Source organism: Carassius auratus, chromosome 48 (assembly GCF_003368295.1).
Source record: "Carassius auratus strain Wakin chromosome 48, ASM336829v1, whole genome shotgun sequence".
NCBI lineage: Eukaryota > Metazoa > Chordata > Actinopteri > Cypriniformes > Cyprinidae > Carassius > Carassius auratus.
In genome coordinates, this window is record NC_039290.1 from 8,757,155 (window position 1) to 8,772,775 (window position 15,621).

Consider the following 15,621-nt stretch of genomic DNA (forward strand, 5'->3'; position numbering starts at 1 on the left):
CACAAAGAACATTTTATTGTCCTGTTGTTGATCAGAATAAAATGTTAAACAAACACCTTTATCATGCGCCAAAGAAACACAAATCAACTCTATGGGGTTTATCTTGTAAAGACAGTACAATAATAAAAAGTAACGGAAACATCGTGATCATAAAGAAATAATCGTCAAACATGGTTTTTCAAAAAGCATTTATTTTAATTTATATTAACAGTTTTTAAACTTTATTATTTGAAGAAGAACAGCAAAGAATTCATGTAAAAAAGAATCCAGTTTGGTCTCTGAACATTTCTCAGAGATGAGTGCGAGCGAACGGTTAGACGAGCGTCTGAAGTCGAGATGAGACTCACATGACGACGCAGCTGGCGTCCTGATTGTGTCTCGGAGCCTGAAACACACACACACACACACACACACACACACACACACACACACACACACACACGCGCGCATGAGAACGACCGAATCAACCGAAGGAGAGAGAGAAACAAACACAGCAGCAGAGAGAAAATAGATGCATGCACAGTGACAGAAACAGTAGTAATAGAATTTAAATGGCAGGAAATGCTAATTAAATCAATTAATTAAAGTATTAAATATAAAAAAAATGCATAAAAATACACAAATATAATTAAACATGCAAAAAAATATATATAAATAAATAAAAAAACTAGCAAACAGATAAATACATAAAAATGGAATTAAAAAAAATATATATATACAGAAAGTTAAAAAAAACAACGAAATGACTCGATACAAAAGAAACAAAAGATTAATACATAACACTTAATATTTAAGTATGCACATACAGAAAATACAAAAAACAAAATCAAAATAATAAAATAAAAAAAATATATAAACGCATAAATTATGAACAAAAATAAATAGTGCTCTATAAACATAAAACAGAAAGAAGACTTCGTCTGCTCGGTGAATGTGTCACGTAACTGCGGGACAAACTCTAAAAGAAACTCAAAGCGGTCTCAAGAGCGAGTGTGTCTCAGAACAACAGCTGACATGTTGAGTTCCTGTTTCTTGAGTGTGTTCAGATGAAGCACACGCGTGTTAAAGCGTGTCAGAAAACATGCAAAGCTGCGGTTCCTGCGAAAGCCAAGCACAGACGGACAGAACCCATCTCACCTCCAGCCCATCAGGACAGAGAACAACATTTCTTTTTTCTTCTTTTGGGCTTTTACAAAACACAGGTGAAGAAGAGACGACATGAATGTGGATCTAGAGCTCTCGCTTTCAGAGAAAACAGCATGTTTTTAAAGAAACAGATCGCCTGAAAATAACAAATGTTGCATTTACAGGACATTCATGCATTCGACAGTTGCTTTTATCCAAATTGAGTTGCATTAAAGTTCCTGCATCTCCTGCGAGTGTTAACCCCGTGATGGTCCTTCTGAGCTCCTCTCAGGGAAACGAACAGAACCATCTGAAGACGATGATGTGACAGAAAGAGTTTTACCTGTCGGCGCAGGTGGACTTCACGACTCGGGATGTTCTCGTCAATCTCCAGATCCTCGTCAGCTTTACCCTGAACACACACCAGACAAAACTCTGCCGTTTCCTGTCTCACACACACACACACACACACGATTGAATCATCAACATCTCATCAGTCACTCCAGATTAATATCTAATATTAATATCAGACTTTATATTCATTAGTGTTTCAAGCAATTACACAGAATGATCGATGCAGCATTCTATAGATCATGACGTGTTTATTCAATATGGTAATAATAATAATCATCATCATCTCTGTTCACACTTCTGGGACGTGCTGTTGATGATCAAAACAAACACAAAATAGATCAATATAAATAAAAGAAACCAAAGTAATTCAAAATAAATAAAACAAAATGTATTAAACTATATAAATTATTATTAGTAGCAGTATTATTTATTATTAAAAATAAAAATACAATTTAGATTGCGTAAAATACGATATGAAACTTATTTTAAGTAAAAAAAATACCAAATACATTCATTTAAATGAAATAAAAATGAAATGTAATTAATCAAAATAAATAAAAAAAGAATGAACTAAATAGGTAGTAGTAATAATAATGAATAATTTTGATTAAATAAAAATAATTTTAAATTGTAAAAACAATTGCATTAAATTGAATACAATTGCTGAAAACATTTTAAATAAAATGTAAAAACAAATTAAAAAAATAAAATTAATTAATAATAATAAAAATTGAATACTAAAACATTTTTTTTTAAAATTCCAATAATTAGATTTGGAACAGGATCTACTGAAACGGTTCAGGTGTGTGTGTCTGCTGCGGCTGATTTAAAACAGAAAAGAAAATCTAAATGAAGTGTTTTAAAGGGCTTTAAACTGAACATCTCATGGCTCAATGTCTTCGGATGACCAGCTCCTGTAGTTTGGTCTTCTTGACCGTTGACCTTGTCTAAACCAGACTTGACCCTCAGCACTGATTCTGATCAGATCTTCACTGTGTCTGAAAGGATCTGAACAGATAAACACTCCCCAATACTGTATCAGCTATTAGACTCAGATAAATGAGCGCTATCTACAATAGTTTGTGCGGAGACGCTTCAGACACCAGCGTGATCACCTTTTTTCAGTGGATACGCTGTCATTTTTGCTCATAATTTGTAACTGCAAAGGGTCTACTTTTATTTGTGTGCACTCACAAGATCAACAAAACGTTGTGCTTTTGTAAAGTAAAGAAACACGATGTGCTTTCTGCTGTGTCGTCTTTAACAGAAGTACAAAAATGTACCGAAACTCAATGAATACATGCCTCATATGATAAATATATCTATAGAAAGCTTTAAATAACTACTTAGTGAACTTTTGCCGGTGCTTTGCGTTTTAACTTACCATCTTGGAAATAATTTTATTGGTGTATGTGTAGAGCGTGGTCTCACCTCGTTCTGTGGGTTCAGCAGGGAGACGCGCACCTCTCCAAACGGGCCCCAGGTCTCATGGGTCCTGAGCACCAGATCCCCCCGCGGCACCTGCTCCATCACTGACCCCGCGGCCCACACCTGGACACACACCGCACACGGGTCACACACAGACACACCCCGTCAGTCAGCAGGGCTTCAGCGGGCGTACCGTCAGCGTCTGTCCGGCGCTCAGCACACACGGAGAGGGGATCTGAAACACCACGTCAGGAGCTTCTGCTTCACTCTTCCTCAACACCCATCCGCCGACAGACTGATCCTGGACACACACACAGAGCTGGAGCTTCACCTCGTCCAGAAACACACCACACCAACATCAGAAACACAAACTGCTGTGAACAGAGTCGAACACATTCACTCTTACTGTGATGTGCACTGCAGGCGTATTATTAAACCAGAAAACATTTACTTTGGGGAAAAAAAAAATACTAAATTATAAACATTAAAAAAAAAAAAAAAAAAAAAAATTCATCTAAATTACTAAAAGCTATATAGACACAAATAAGTGATAAACATAAGATTCCTAAAACTTACTAAAATGAAAATGGAAAATATGAAAAAAAAAAAAATCTTAATATTTATAAACGATATAAACAAACTAAAAAACACAAAATAACAAATTTGAATTAAATTGATAAAGGAATACTGTATAAAAAGGTAAAAACAAAAAACGAAATATTAATGAAACCTATATAGACATACATTAGTAAAAAAAAAAAAAAAACGAATTAAAGAAAAAAATTAAATAAAAACTAGTTAATTGACAATAACATCAAAATGACTAAATCTTTAAAAAAAAAAAAAAAAAAAATATATAATATATATATATATATATATATATATATATATATATATATATATATATATATATATATATATATATATATATATATATACTAAAAATAAAAAGAAGGATTACAACCATTGAAATAAAATGACAAATCTAAAAAATACTATACAGTACATTAAACTAATAAGTGACAAAAACACAAAATTACTTAAAAACGTAAAAATAAAAACATTTAAAATATGATTAAAAACAGTGACAAAAATAAGAGACTACCAAAACTGTAACTCCTGTAGCTCAAGTGGTAGAGCATTGTGTTAGCAAGCGCAAGGTTATGGGTTCGATTCCCCGGGAACACATGATGGGTAAAAATTGATAGCCTGAATGCACTGTAAGTCGCTTTGGATAAATGCGTCTGCTAAATGCATACATTTAATTTATTGATATTACTAGTGATAAATTAGCTGTGGTATAAAAGCGTGCTCGTCTTCAGAGAGTGGCACCTGATCGGAGTTGTTCTTGATCCTGATGAAGCGTCCGTCCAGGTCGATCTCGTCGATGGACAGGTTCCCGCGCGACGAGGAATGCTGGGAAAGCTTGTAGCTGGGGGACAGTCCTGAACTCGAGCCCTCGTGTTTGCGCTTCCTCGTCCAGTGTTTCCTCACGGCTTGAGCGTGTGTGCGAGAGACAGACGCCTGCTGGACCGGACTCGGAGACAGATTCAGTCTGCACACAGACACCGCACTCTGCATCAGTCAATGCTAACGGCTAACGGCTGCTTCACGCTATTTAAATTCAAATGATGCATAAAACATGGGCTATATAAAATTGTTGAAATGGACATTTAACCCAAGCATTTACAAAATATTATATATAATAATAATCAAAACAAAAAAAGGCATTTTGTTAAATGATAGCTAATAAAAACAGTTGGTTCATGTTAGTTCACAGTCCTTGAATTAAATGTAAACAAATACAACATCTGATTTTAAAAATGTATTATTGAGTGCTGAAATTATAATTATAAAATTTAAATGATGCATAAAAAACAAGGTAGATAATTGTTGAAATAAACATTATACCACAAAATAATTTTAAATAAAATACAAAAATATAAAACAGAAATGTAAATAAAATTATATTGTAAAATTATATTGTATAATTTTATATATATATATATATATATATATATATATATATATATATATATATATATATATATATATATATATATATATATATATATATATATATATATATATATATATATATACACACACACACACACCAAATTTATATTTTATACAATATAATAAAACAAACAAAATAAATAAGCAAGCAAATAATCCTTTTTTTAAGTAGAGTTTGGCAATGGGAACTCGTTTAAACTTAAATGCTGAAATTAACATTAATATATAACCTTTTGTAACATTATAAATGTCTTTACTGTTACTTTTGATCAATTTCATGATGCGTCCTAGCTTTATAATAGTAATATTGTAAAATAAATTATTCTGTCCAAACTTTTTGTAGTTATACAGAATTAAAAAAAAAATTATAATAATTTTATCATGCACTAACATTTACCATTTTTCATGAAGTAATGGTATAAATATACTTTAGTCACTTCTGATAAATTTAATGCATCCTTGGTGAATAGAATTTCTTCAAACAAAACCCATTTGAACAGTGTAGATGAGCTTGAAATCACTAAACAATGTTTGCTGCTCACCGCTTCTCCTCTCCCTCCAGCATCTTGCGGTAAGCGTTGATCTCCATGTCCAGCATGAGCTTGACGTCCAGCAGGTTCTGGTGCTCCTCCAGCTGCTCCTGCATCTGCTGCCTCATCTCAGCCATCTCCTGCTCCTTCTGTGAGAGCCGCTGCTGGTTCATCTGACGCTCGCGGTCCAACATCTGCTCCAGCTCCTGAACACGAGCCTCCAGAGACGCATTCTGAGACACACACACACACACACACACACACACACACACACCAGTCAACAACACAAGACCATGCACTTCATCAAAAACCTCAAATATTACTACGATTCAAAATAACGGTTTTCTGTGTGAATCTGTGTTAAAGTGTAATTTATTTCTGTGATGCTCCGCTGTATTTTCAGCATCATTCCTGCAGTCTTCAGTGTCACATGATCTTCAGAAATCAGAATAATATGATGATTTATTGTTAGATTTATCAACTTTTCTTCTGCTTAATATTTTTTGGGAAGCTGTGATACTTTTTTTCAGGATTCTTTGATGAATAAAAAAAGTTAAAAAGTAGAGCATTTATAAAAAAAAAATATATATATATATATATATATATATATTTTTTTTTTTTTTTTTTTAAGAAAATAAAAACCTTTATTCAGCAAGGAAGTGATAGAAAAGATTTATATTGTCATTAAATATTGATATTTTGAATAAATGCTCTTCTTTTAACTAATCCTGAAAGAATTCACAAAATTTTGATATTTGGCAGCACAACTGTTGATAACTCGAATAATAAATGATCATATTTTCATGATTTCTGAAGATCATGTGACACTGAAGACTGGAGGAATGATGCTGAAAATACAGCGGAGCATCACAGAAATAAATTACACTTTAACAGATATTAAAATAGAAACCATTATTTTATATTGTAATAACATTTTGCAAGATTACTGTTTATTTTCCGTATTTTTTATCTTCTTTAAAAAAAACATAAGTCTTACTGATCCCAAACTTAGGCACCCTTACTGAATAAGTTCATTTCTTTTCTTTTTTATTTTTATTTAAATGACTTCTGAATGATAGTTATATACAATAACAAAATATATAGCTTGAAATGAACAAATGTGAAGTAAAAAGCTTGTTTTAATATCAGTATATAGTTGTGGGATCATTGCCTGTTTCTGCAGGTTGTTGATCTGAATGGACTGAGACTCCAGTCGGAGTTTGGTTCCCGCCAGTTCTTCTCTCGTCGACGAGGCGAAGTCGCTGTTCTTCACCGCCGCCTGCTTGGCGTTCTCCAGCTGCAAGAGATCGACGAAAGCACTGAGAACCAGCAGGAGCGTTTGTTCTGTGAAATGACTGACACATTACTGAGGTACCATGACAGACAGATGTGACGGACTCAAGCACTTCCTGTGCGTCCAGGTCGCAGAAGCCACTTCCTGTTGCTCAAATCCCTGAACTACAGTTTTCCTGCACCTCAGCTGAGAGAAACTGCAGACTACCTCACTCTGAGAGACAGACGGACACATGTACATGCACATCTGACTGCTGGAATAGACTCTTTAACCCTTAAATCGCATTAGACTGCGCTCACGTATGCCCGGGTCATTTTTGACCCGATGAAACTTGAGCTTATGAAACAGTCGTAACTTCATTTTTTTCAACAAAAATCATATTGTATCTGATCTTTAACTTCTCATTAATGAGTGAAAGTGCAAAAATGGTCAAACCTTTGAATGTTACGGTGTTTCACTATGCTGTTACCACATTATACCCCGTTTTTGTTAATTGAAAAAAATATGCGTTCTATGAAATCTTAAATTTTACAAAAACTATTGAAAAAAACTATTGGACTATTTTATTTATTTTTTGCAGTATTCCAGAACAATTTTATTTTATCATCTCATTATATGAAATTAATAGCAACATATAAACTGATAATTATCATTATTAATTAATAAAATTCCAAATTTGTGAAACATACATATTCTTTTTCTAACAAAACAACATCAAAGCAACATAAAATGTCACTCTGGAATGTTTTTAAATAAAATATATTTAATTGAATTTCATGAACTCTCATCTTCGGATGAAAAAGACGATCGACCGCGCTTCATCAACAGGTGCCAGCTTTCAAAACATGTAATGATTTAGTTTAAAATAATTGTAAAAATCAGAAAAAAATAAATGGTGCATTTTGATCATTTTACTTCATATGCAAAAAACCTGTTCCCTTACTAAAAACTATCATTTTTTTATGAACCACTTCCAGATCAAAACTGACCCGAACTCCAAAGATGTAACAATTTACATAAAAAAATACAAAAAATGAAAATAATAAAATACATATTGTGACACATACTGATCTCTTTAAAATAAAAAAAATTATTATTATAATATATTTTGGTAACCTTAAACCGAAACTATGGATTTTTGGGGGGGACATTTTTTTATGTGCTACTTCTGGGTCCAAAGATGGAGCAATTTAGTTTAAAAGGAAACTTTTACATCTTATAAAAAAAAAATAATAATAATAAAAAAAATTATAATATATTCTTAACCCATATGCAGAGTTTTAGTTTTTCATACTAAAAACTATGGATTTTTTATAAATGATGAACTGCTTCGGTGTGAGACTGAACTGAATGCGACCGAAGGGTTAAGCTTGATTAAGTGCACTGCTGCTGCATTATGAAACGCATCAGAAGATTCATAAAACTGCAATGAGATAAGACTATGGGCTTTCCTACGGTCAGTTTTCCTGTGAAGAGAAGGGGAATTAGCTCAACACGTGGTTTATGATCTCATACACATCCGCTTTAAAAGCTCCAGCATCTGGAGGAAGCTGAGGAAAGTATTTGGGGAGATTTTGGGCAGCTTGTCTTTTCTATTTTGCCAAAGAAGGGAGCAAAATGTTTTTTTTATTTCTGCTCTCGCGGTGTGTTTAGCAGTTTCACGGGCTGCTGCTGAATCCTGGTCAGATGCACACATCAACGCTGATAGAAAGCAAGTAAGAAATGTGTTGGTATTACTGACTGACAGCAGGTTCACAAGTGCCAGGATGTTTCTTAAAGGCAGAGCCATGCAAAACAATATTATGACTTAAAATAAAAAAAAAACTACTACTACAATAATAATAAAAATGCTTCATGATGATGATGATGATAATACTAATATAACAACAACACACACATACATACATATATATGTGATATATATATATATATATATATATATATATATATATATATATATATATATATATATATATATATATATATATATATATATATATATATATATATATATATATATATATATATATATATATATATTTTTTTTTTTTTTTTTTTAATATAAAAAAAATCAAATATTTTATAATGCAAATATGGATTTAATATATTTTATTATATATACACTTTTCAATAATACATTACAATATATTTTATCAATGTAATCTATATTTGATAAAAAAATAATAATATAAAAGATTTTATAATGCAAATTTTAATAAAAAAAGTAATAATAAATTCCTCTAAATATCTATTTAGAATATCTTTAACTTAAACAACGGTAATAACCTATATGTATTATTATTATTATTAATAAATACATTAAAATATGTATCTCTATAATGCAAACAATAGTACTATGATAATATAATAAAATATACATTTAATAGTATTAATAATAGTAAATATAATATAATATATATATTATATATATGTGTGTGTGTGTGTATATTTTTTTTAATAACTTTTAATAATAGTAATATAAAAACTATATCATTATATAATAATTTCTAATAATAGTAATATAAAATAGTTGTATTTTATAATGAATTAATGTTTTAGGAGGATATATATAAAATGATGAATATAAAAATATAAACATAAGCAGACCTTGGGAGAAATAATATTTTAGATCATGATTATAATGAATGTGTGTTTCTGAAGGGAAGGTTGACGTCTGTACCTTGGCAGCGAAGGTTTTCTCCAGCTCGTCCTTGTACTGCTGGATTTGGCCTTCGTGTTCCTCTCGGAGCTGCTTCATGGCTTCGGCTAGCTTCCCCTCGAACTCCTTCTGTCTGCCGCTGTCCAGCTCCATCAGCCGGCTCTCGTGACGACTGCGCATCTCTCGCACCTCCTGCAGACGCAGACGCAGTCACAGCCCGGTCCGCACACACCACCATCACCAGAACACAGCACAGACCTGTTCACTCAGATGCTTCTGGAAGTCCAGCTGCTCCTGAAGCGTCTGGAGCTGGTTCTCTGCGTCCACACGCCGCAGCATCTCTGAGTTCAGCTGCGTCTTCAGGTTCTGCAGCCCTGATTCAAGCTGTGAGGCAGAGGAAGAGCTCACTGCATTATCTGCTTTGGGTTCAAGGTTCAGAAATGACTGCACAATACATATAACAACTCAAAACTGGACAAGACAACTCGCTCCTATCAGTCAACATTTAGACACAAAAAAATAAAAACAGCATGAGGTGGACTGACACACACAATTACAATAAATACAATTAGTAAAACATGTTAAAATAAAGGGAAAAAAAATAATATATTATATATATATATATATATATATACACAAATATTTTAAAACATAAACATTTATGAAAATAGAAGAAATTTAAGTTTAACATTTTCACAAAAAATAAAACCATACAAAACATTTTAATTACTTGATACAAAACTTTAGAATAATTTTTTTTTTTTTTATATATTTTTTATATACTTGCCAAGACAACATTTCTCATTTTCACAGTGTGACGAAGTACAAAAAAAAAATCTGAAATAAAACAACTATTTAGACAAAAAAAATAAAAATAATAATACTAATAATAATATTATAAAAAAAAATAAAAACGAAAAACACAAAATACAAAAATAATAAGGTTTCAATTTATTTTCATGGTTATCACTAACAAATTATACTTGAAATAAAACTTTAACTGCAACAAAATATAGATTTAACCAGTTGCCAAAGCAATATTTCTAATTTTCATACAATGCAACTTAAATCCTAAAATAAACTGTAAATAAAAATAAAAGATATGTTAAATACACACACACACAACAAAAACACAAAAAGCTCAAACAAAAATACAAAGAAAAAAAATTTTTTTTGTTAATCTAAAACCATAAAAAAAAAACATTTTCATTACTTGAATTAAAACTTTTTTTTTAGCTAGTTGCCTAGCAAACTTTTCTCATTTTGATTGGATGTACTAAAATAAATTAAACATTAAAAGACAAAAAAAAAAAAAAACACTTCTACAAAAATAAAAGCTTCTGAAATGCAGTAAGTCTGTATAATCGTGAGCTACAGTGTCAGTTTGCGCTCACATTGGCCGCTTGAGTGGTGAGCTCAGAGAGCTGGTTCTCCAGCCTGCGGTTGCTGGACAGGACGTTAGCATAATCAGCTTCTTTAGAGTTCAGAGCAGCTTCCAGATTCCTCCAGTGTCCCACAGCCGTGCTCAGCTCACTCTCCTTCTTACTGTTCCTGAGACGGGATGAACAGAGCCACATTCATCACGCAGCGCTGACACTGCAACAACACCAGTGTGGACAAGAATATGCTTGTGTGTGTGTGTGTTATTTTCTCCTTCAATGCAAGGCAAGTTTATTTATATAGCACCTTCGTACACAATGGTAATTCAAAGTGCTTTACATAAAAGTAAAATAATCACAAAAACAAAACAAGCTATTTAAATGATTTTAAAAAAATTACTTATTTAATGTGAATTTAAAACATTTAAAAATATAATGATGTGACAAAATAGAGTGAATACGTAAAATACAGTGCATCACTGTGAATCACGTTGTATTTCTCATTTTTAAGTTACTTTTGATTAAAACAAAACTAATTTATGATTTTATGAAACAAAAGCAGTGAAACAACTGTACTCAAAGTATAAAAACTAGTTTTATACGAACTGGTGAGACTTATTCAACTTATATATGTTATATATGTTTCTGCTGATGGATACGCATTAAGGATTCCCAGACATTACAACATTAGCGATGAGAAAAAAAAACCCTGGACAAATTATTCACTCTTGACCAGTGCTAATGACGTATGCTGGAATATGAGCAGTGATTTATTATGTCATCATCCGGGTGCTGATAAAGCGCGCGCACAGACGGGAAGAGCACACGTTAATATGCATTTAAACTAAACTCATTTAAGCTTTGTCAGTTTAAACATTTAAGAGCCAGAGGACGCGAGCTCGCGCGTGCAGTGAGAAGATTTGTGCACGCGCTCAACCAAGCGCGCAAACCCACGCCTCAGAACGCGCGCAAATATAAGCTCTCTCTGAAGTAGTGTTTAAATGGACAAATTTACACAAAAATTATGTCAAAATGTCCGTTTTGGTAAGTATCCTACAGCAGACATAGCCCTGCTGTATCAGTGCATTCTCTTAAAGTGACAGTCTTTATATTAATCGAACAGCAACAACAAAGAAATCACTCACTGCTCTTAATTAAAAAGCTTTAAAAGATTTAAAAAAAACTGAAAATCACGGTTTATCGTTTGTATCTTTATTATACTGTAGTTAATTTTGCTGTTGCTTGCAGTTGGATAGAATATTCTTCTTTTTTTATCAGAAATTATAGTTTTTTTCCATAAACGTAGCACATACCGAACTGTACCGAAAACAGTGACTCTAAAACCATGCAACAAACCTGTGTAAATGATGCCCCTAATACATACATGCATAAATAAATACATACATAATATATATCAAATAATATATCTGAGGGGAATTTACTGTCTGATGGTATTTTTTCTGTTCATCTTGTCTCTGTATGAAGCATATTAAAGTTCATAAGTGCAGCGCTGCTTTGTTTACAGCGGTAACCAAGGAAACGCTCTAAGCTCCACCTGCTGCAGTTCACAAAACCGAAGTCAAATCATTCTGTTTTTGCTTCAAATTTCGAAATTATACAACCTAATTTAGATTATAAACTGCTCGTGTTGAATGTATGCAGCATCTTTGTTTGGACTGTGATTAAAATGCAGTGGTTTGCTCTCATTTTAAACGGAAAGAGCACAGACGAAGCCTTATTTTGTTTATATGAAGAATACGTGTTACTTATTTACTTTTACAAATTTCAATTTAGTCGCGATTTACATTCTATTTAAATTTTGGACGCTTTCATCCAAAGTTACTCACAACTGAGAACAACAGAAGAAATCAAAACCAACAAAAGAGCAATATTAGTATATCATTATAAAGTTATTTCAGTTCCACAAAGAAACCTGCAGCATTTTGTCCAAGAAATAGTAAAAGAAGGCATTTAATTAACTCATTTAGTCGTGAGTTAAGTGAATCGTTACGTCCCTAAAAATATTATTATTAATAAAGTCAGAAATAGCGAGTTTGAACTGGTTATCTCACACCTGTGTTTGTGTAGATGTGTGAGTTGTAGGTGTCAGTGAGCTCTTGACCTGGCCGTGAGTCTGCGGTGCTCCTCCTGCAGCTGCGTCAGCTCGATCTGGAGACGTGCGCGCTCGTTAGCGGTGGCGTCCAGAGCCTTGCGCGCGTCCGCGAGCTCGGTCTCGTACAGGCGGCGCACGCTCCCGACCTCCCTGCGCGTGACCTCCTCCTTCTCCTCCACCAGGAGCTGCAGCGAGCTCTTGTCGTTCTCCAGCTGTCGCACGCGCTCGATGTAGTTGGCCAGGCGGTCGTTGAGCTGCCGCAGGTCCTCTTTCTCCTGCAGGCGCGTCAGACGCGTCGGGCTGACGCCGGACGGAGACGCGCCGCTCCGCCTGGAGGAGCGCACGGTGGAGGCGCGGCTCTCCATCGGGGTGGAGGTGATCATGGCCACGACTGACGCACTTGAGCGAGCTCTGAAGCAACCGTTATAAAAGAGCAAAGGCGCCAAATTTTTGGGAGAGAGCTAAAACAAAGCTTCAGTCGCTTTGCGCGCGCGTCAGAGCGTCACTATGAGCGCACGACCGAGCATAGGTTTAATATACGCGATACCGGGCCGTGACAAGCCCAAAAACATACGGGATCCGCGTGAGGTTTGCGGTTACCCTTGCGTTCACACCGGCGCGGACTAAACTAACGTTAAGTGCGCTTCATTGCTGTCAGCTGCGCCGTGACGTCACATCATGAGACCGCGAGCGCACTCAGAGCAGCTCATTTAAAGGGAAAGACGGAATAAAGAATCTAAATATGATTATTCACTAAAACTGTATTTCAGTTACAAAACTATTCTGAAATTTTAAAGTGTCATCACCTTTAAAACTACACGTTTTTATCTCATAATGAACTTAATTATAATATTGTATATATATCATTTTAATTATTTTTATTCTATTTAATGTAGCAAGACATACAGTAGTCTTCTAATTCATCTTGATTCACATGAACATACTAAAATGTACTTCTAAGATTTTCAAGTGCTCAATACACTTAAGTTCACAAGGGCTGCAGGATTTCATTTAGTTAACATTTAATGACAGCGTTTACATTATTTACTTTAAAGTGCATGTGTTTATATATATTCCATCCACTGTAATTAACAACATGAAGTGCATTAAATTTGATACTTAATTGTTAAAATATTTATTTTTAAATCTAAGGGGTGCTTCTTTTCAAAAATAAAAAGAAGAGCATTTATTTAAAATAGAAATCATTTTCTAATAATATACACTACAGTTCAAGAGTTTTGGGTCAGTAAGTTTCTATTCTTTCTTTTTTTTTGAAAGAAATGATATATATATATATATATATATAAACAGTTGTTGACAAAATTTTACATAAGTGTCAATTATTTCACCAAAATATGAGGGATCATACAAAATGCATGTTATTTAATTTTTTAGTACTGGCCTAAATAAGATAACAATACAGGTCTTTATTATCACTTTTTATGAATTTTACACATCTTTGCTGAATCAAAGCATTCATGTCTTTAAAGAAAATGCATCGTGTTTGAACCTTCAGTAACTTTCTGAGTTCCTCAGTGTGAAAAGATGGATGTCAAAATAATACAGTCACTGCTGGAAAGGGTTAAAATACACAAAAATACAAAAAAAACACAAAAAAAATTCTGAAGAGCAGCAGACAGTTTAACTGTTCAGGACAAACAAGGGACTCATGAACAACTCTCACTAAACACAAAAACACAGCTGTGGATCATTCAGCTAACAACACAGTGTTAAGAACATGTTTATAAATTCAAATATTACTTTCTCTTGTGGACTATGTGTAAACATCTTTTATGTGAAATATCTTATTCAGGTCAGTACTAAATAAAAAAAGAACATGCATTTTGTATGATCCCTCGCATTTTGGTAAAATAACTAACATTTTACAGATACACATTTTACAAAGTGTATGAAAATGTTTGGCCACAACTGTGTGTGTGTGTGTATGTGCACACACACACACTGAATAATTATTATGGTAGTTTGTATATATTATATATACAATATATAACAATCATAAAAATAATGCAGAGATTTAAATTTAGCATTAAATTTTTTTATTTAAAAAAGTCCATAAATTTAAATTAAAAGACATAATAAAATTCCATCCATTCATCAAAAATGCAAGTACATGTGTAAACGGCACAAATCAAAATAAATATCAATCACATAAATTATGTGAAAGTACATTAAACACTTACCAGCTGTTGTAAGTCATTCTTTCTTTCTTTCTTTCTTTCTTTCTTTCGTATTTTTGTTCTGGCGGGCTGAAGATATTTTCCCAGTTGATTGATTATATTAAGAATTGCTAATTTTTATTTTTTTTATTATTTATTTTGTATTACAAGCTTTCTGAATTGTTGTTTAAATATGCAAATTAAGAATTGTCTTAATAAATATGCACTAATGTTCATATTCCAACAATGAAATCTGAACATTAGATTAAAAATTATTGTTAGATTTTGTTGACATATTATAGAGTTAAAGATTTTTGGATTTATTTTTATCTCTCCATATATCAGAAAAAACTGTCAACAGTCAGAAAAAATAAAATATATCAATGTGTTGTGTTTTAGGAATAAAATGTAAAATCAGTGTGAATGAAATATGAACAAAGCCCATACAAAAACCTTTAGATTATAGACAGGAATAAAACCGTAAGTTTTGGTGTTGTTTGTAAGTGCTGCTGAAGTGGAGAAAAAAATGATTAATGTTTCAAA

General features: G+C 32.9%; 1 protein-coding gene across 7 annotated transcripts; it reads right to left on the minus strand.

Annotated features, from left to right (window-relative positions):
• Positions 1-173: 173 nt before the first annotated feature.
• lmnl3 (lamin L3) lies at positions 174-13,579 on the minus strand. Of its 7 annotated transcripts, XM_026237254.1 has the most exons (13): positions 12,911-13,578; positions 10,804-10,960; positions 9,668-9,793; positions 9,431-9,601; positions 6,832-6,963; positions 6,628-6,753; positions 5,469-5,689; positions 4,240-4,462; positions 3,101-3,208; positions 2,911-3,030; positions 1,469-1,570; positions 1,138-1,186; positions 174-385 (listed from the first exon to the last, which is right to left on the minus strand). In XM_026237254.1, the coding sequence occupies exons 1-12, from the start codon at positions 13,282-13,284 to the stop codon at positions 1,148-1,150; spliced, it is 1,899 nt and encodes a 632-aa protein (XP_026093039.1). In that variant the 5' UTR covers positions 13,285-13,578; the 3' UTR covers positions 174-385; positions 1,138-1,147. The 7 variants fall into 7 exon arrangements, with proteins under 7 accessions (XP_026093039.1, XP_026093038.1, XP_026093042.1 ...); XM_026237253.1 differs by lacking the exon at positions 1,138-1,186; XM_026237257.1 differs by lacking the exon at positions 6,832-6,963 and having other exon boundaries at positions 12,911-13,575.
• Between the last annotated feature and the right edge of the window lie 2,042 nt (positions 13,580-15,621).

Excerpts from the sequence above, each read along its gene's own strand:
- lmnl3 (XM_026237252.1), bottom strand. The coding sequence starts at position 13,284 with ATGATCACCTCCACCCCGATGGAGAGCCGCGCCTCCACCGTGCGCTCC. Across the intron at positions 10,961-12,910 it reads CACCGCAGACTCACGGCCAG|GAACAGTAAGAAGGAGAGTG; the intron begins GTCAAGAGCTCA and ends ATCCCGTCTCAG. Across the intron at positions 5,690-6,627 it reads TCAACAACCTGCAGAAACAG|AATGCGTCTCTGGAGGCTCG; the intron begins GCAATGATCCCA and ends TGTGTGTCTCAG.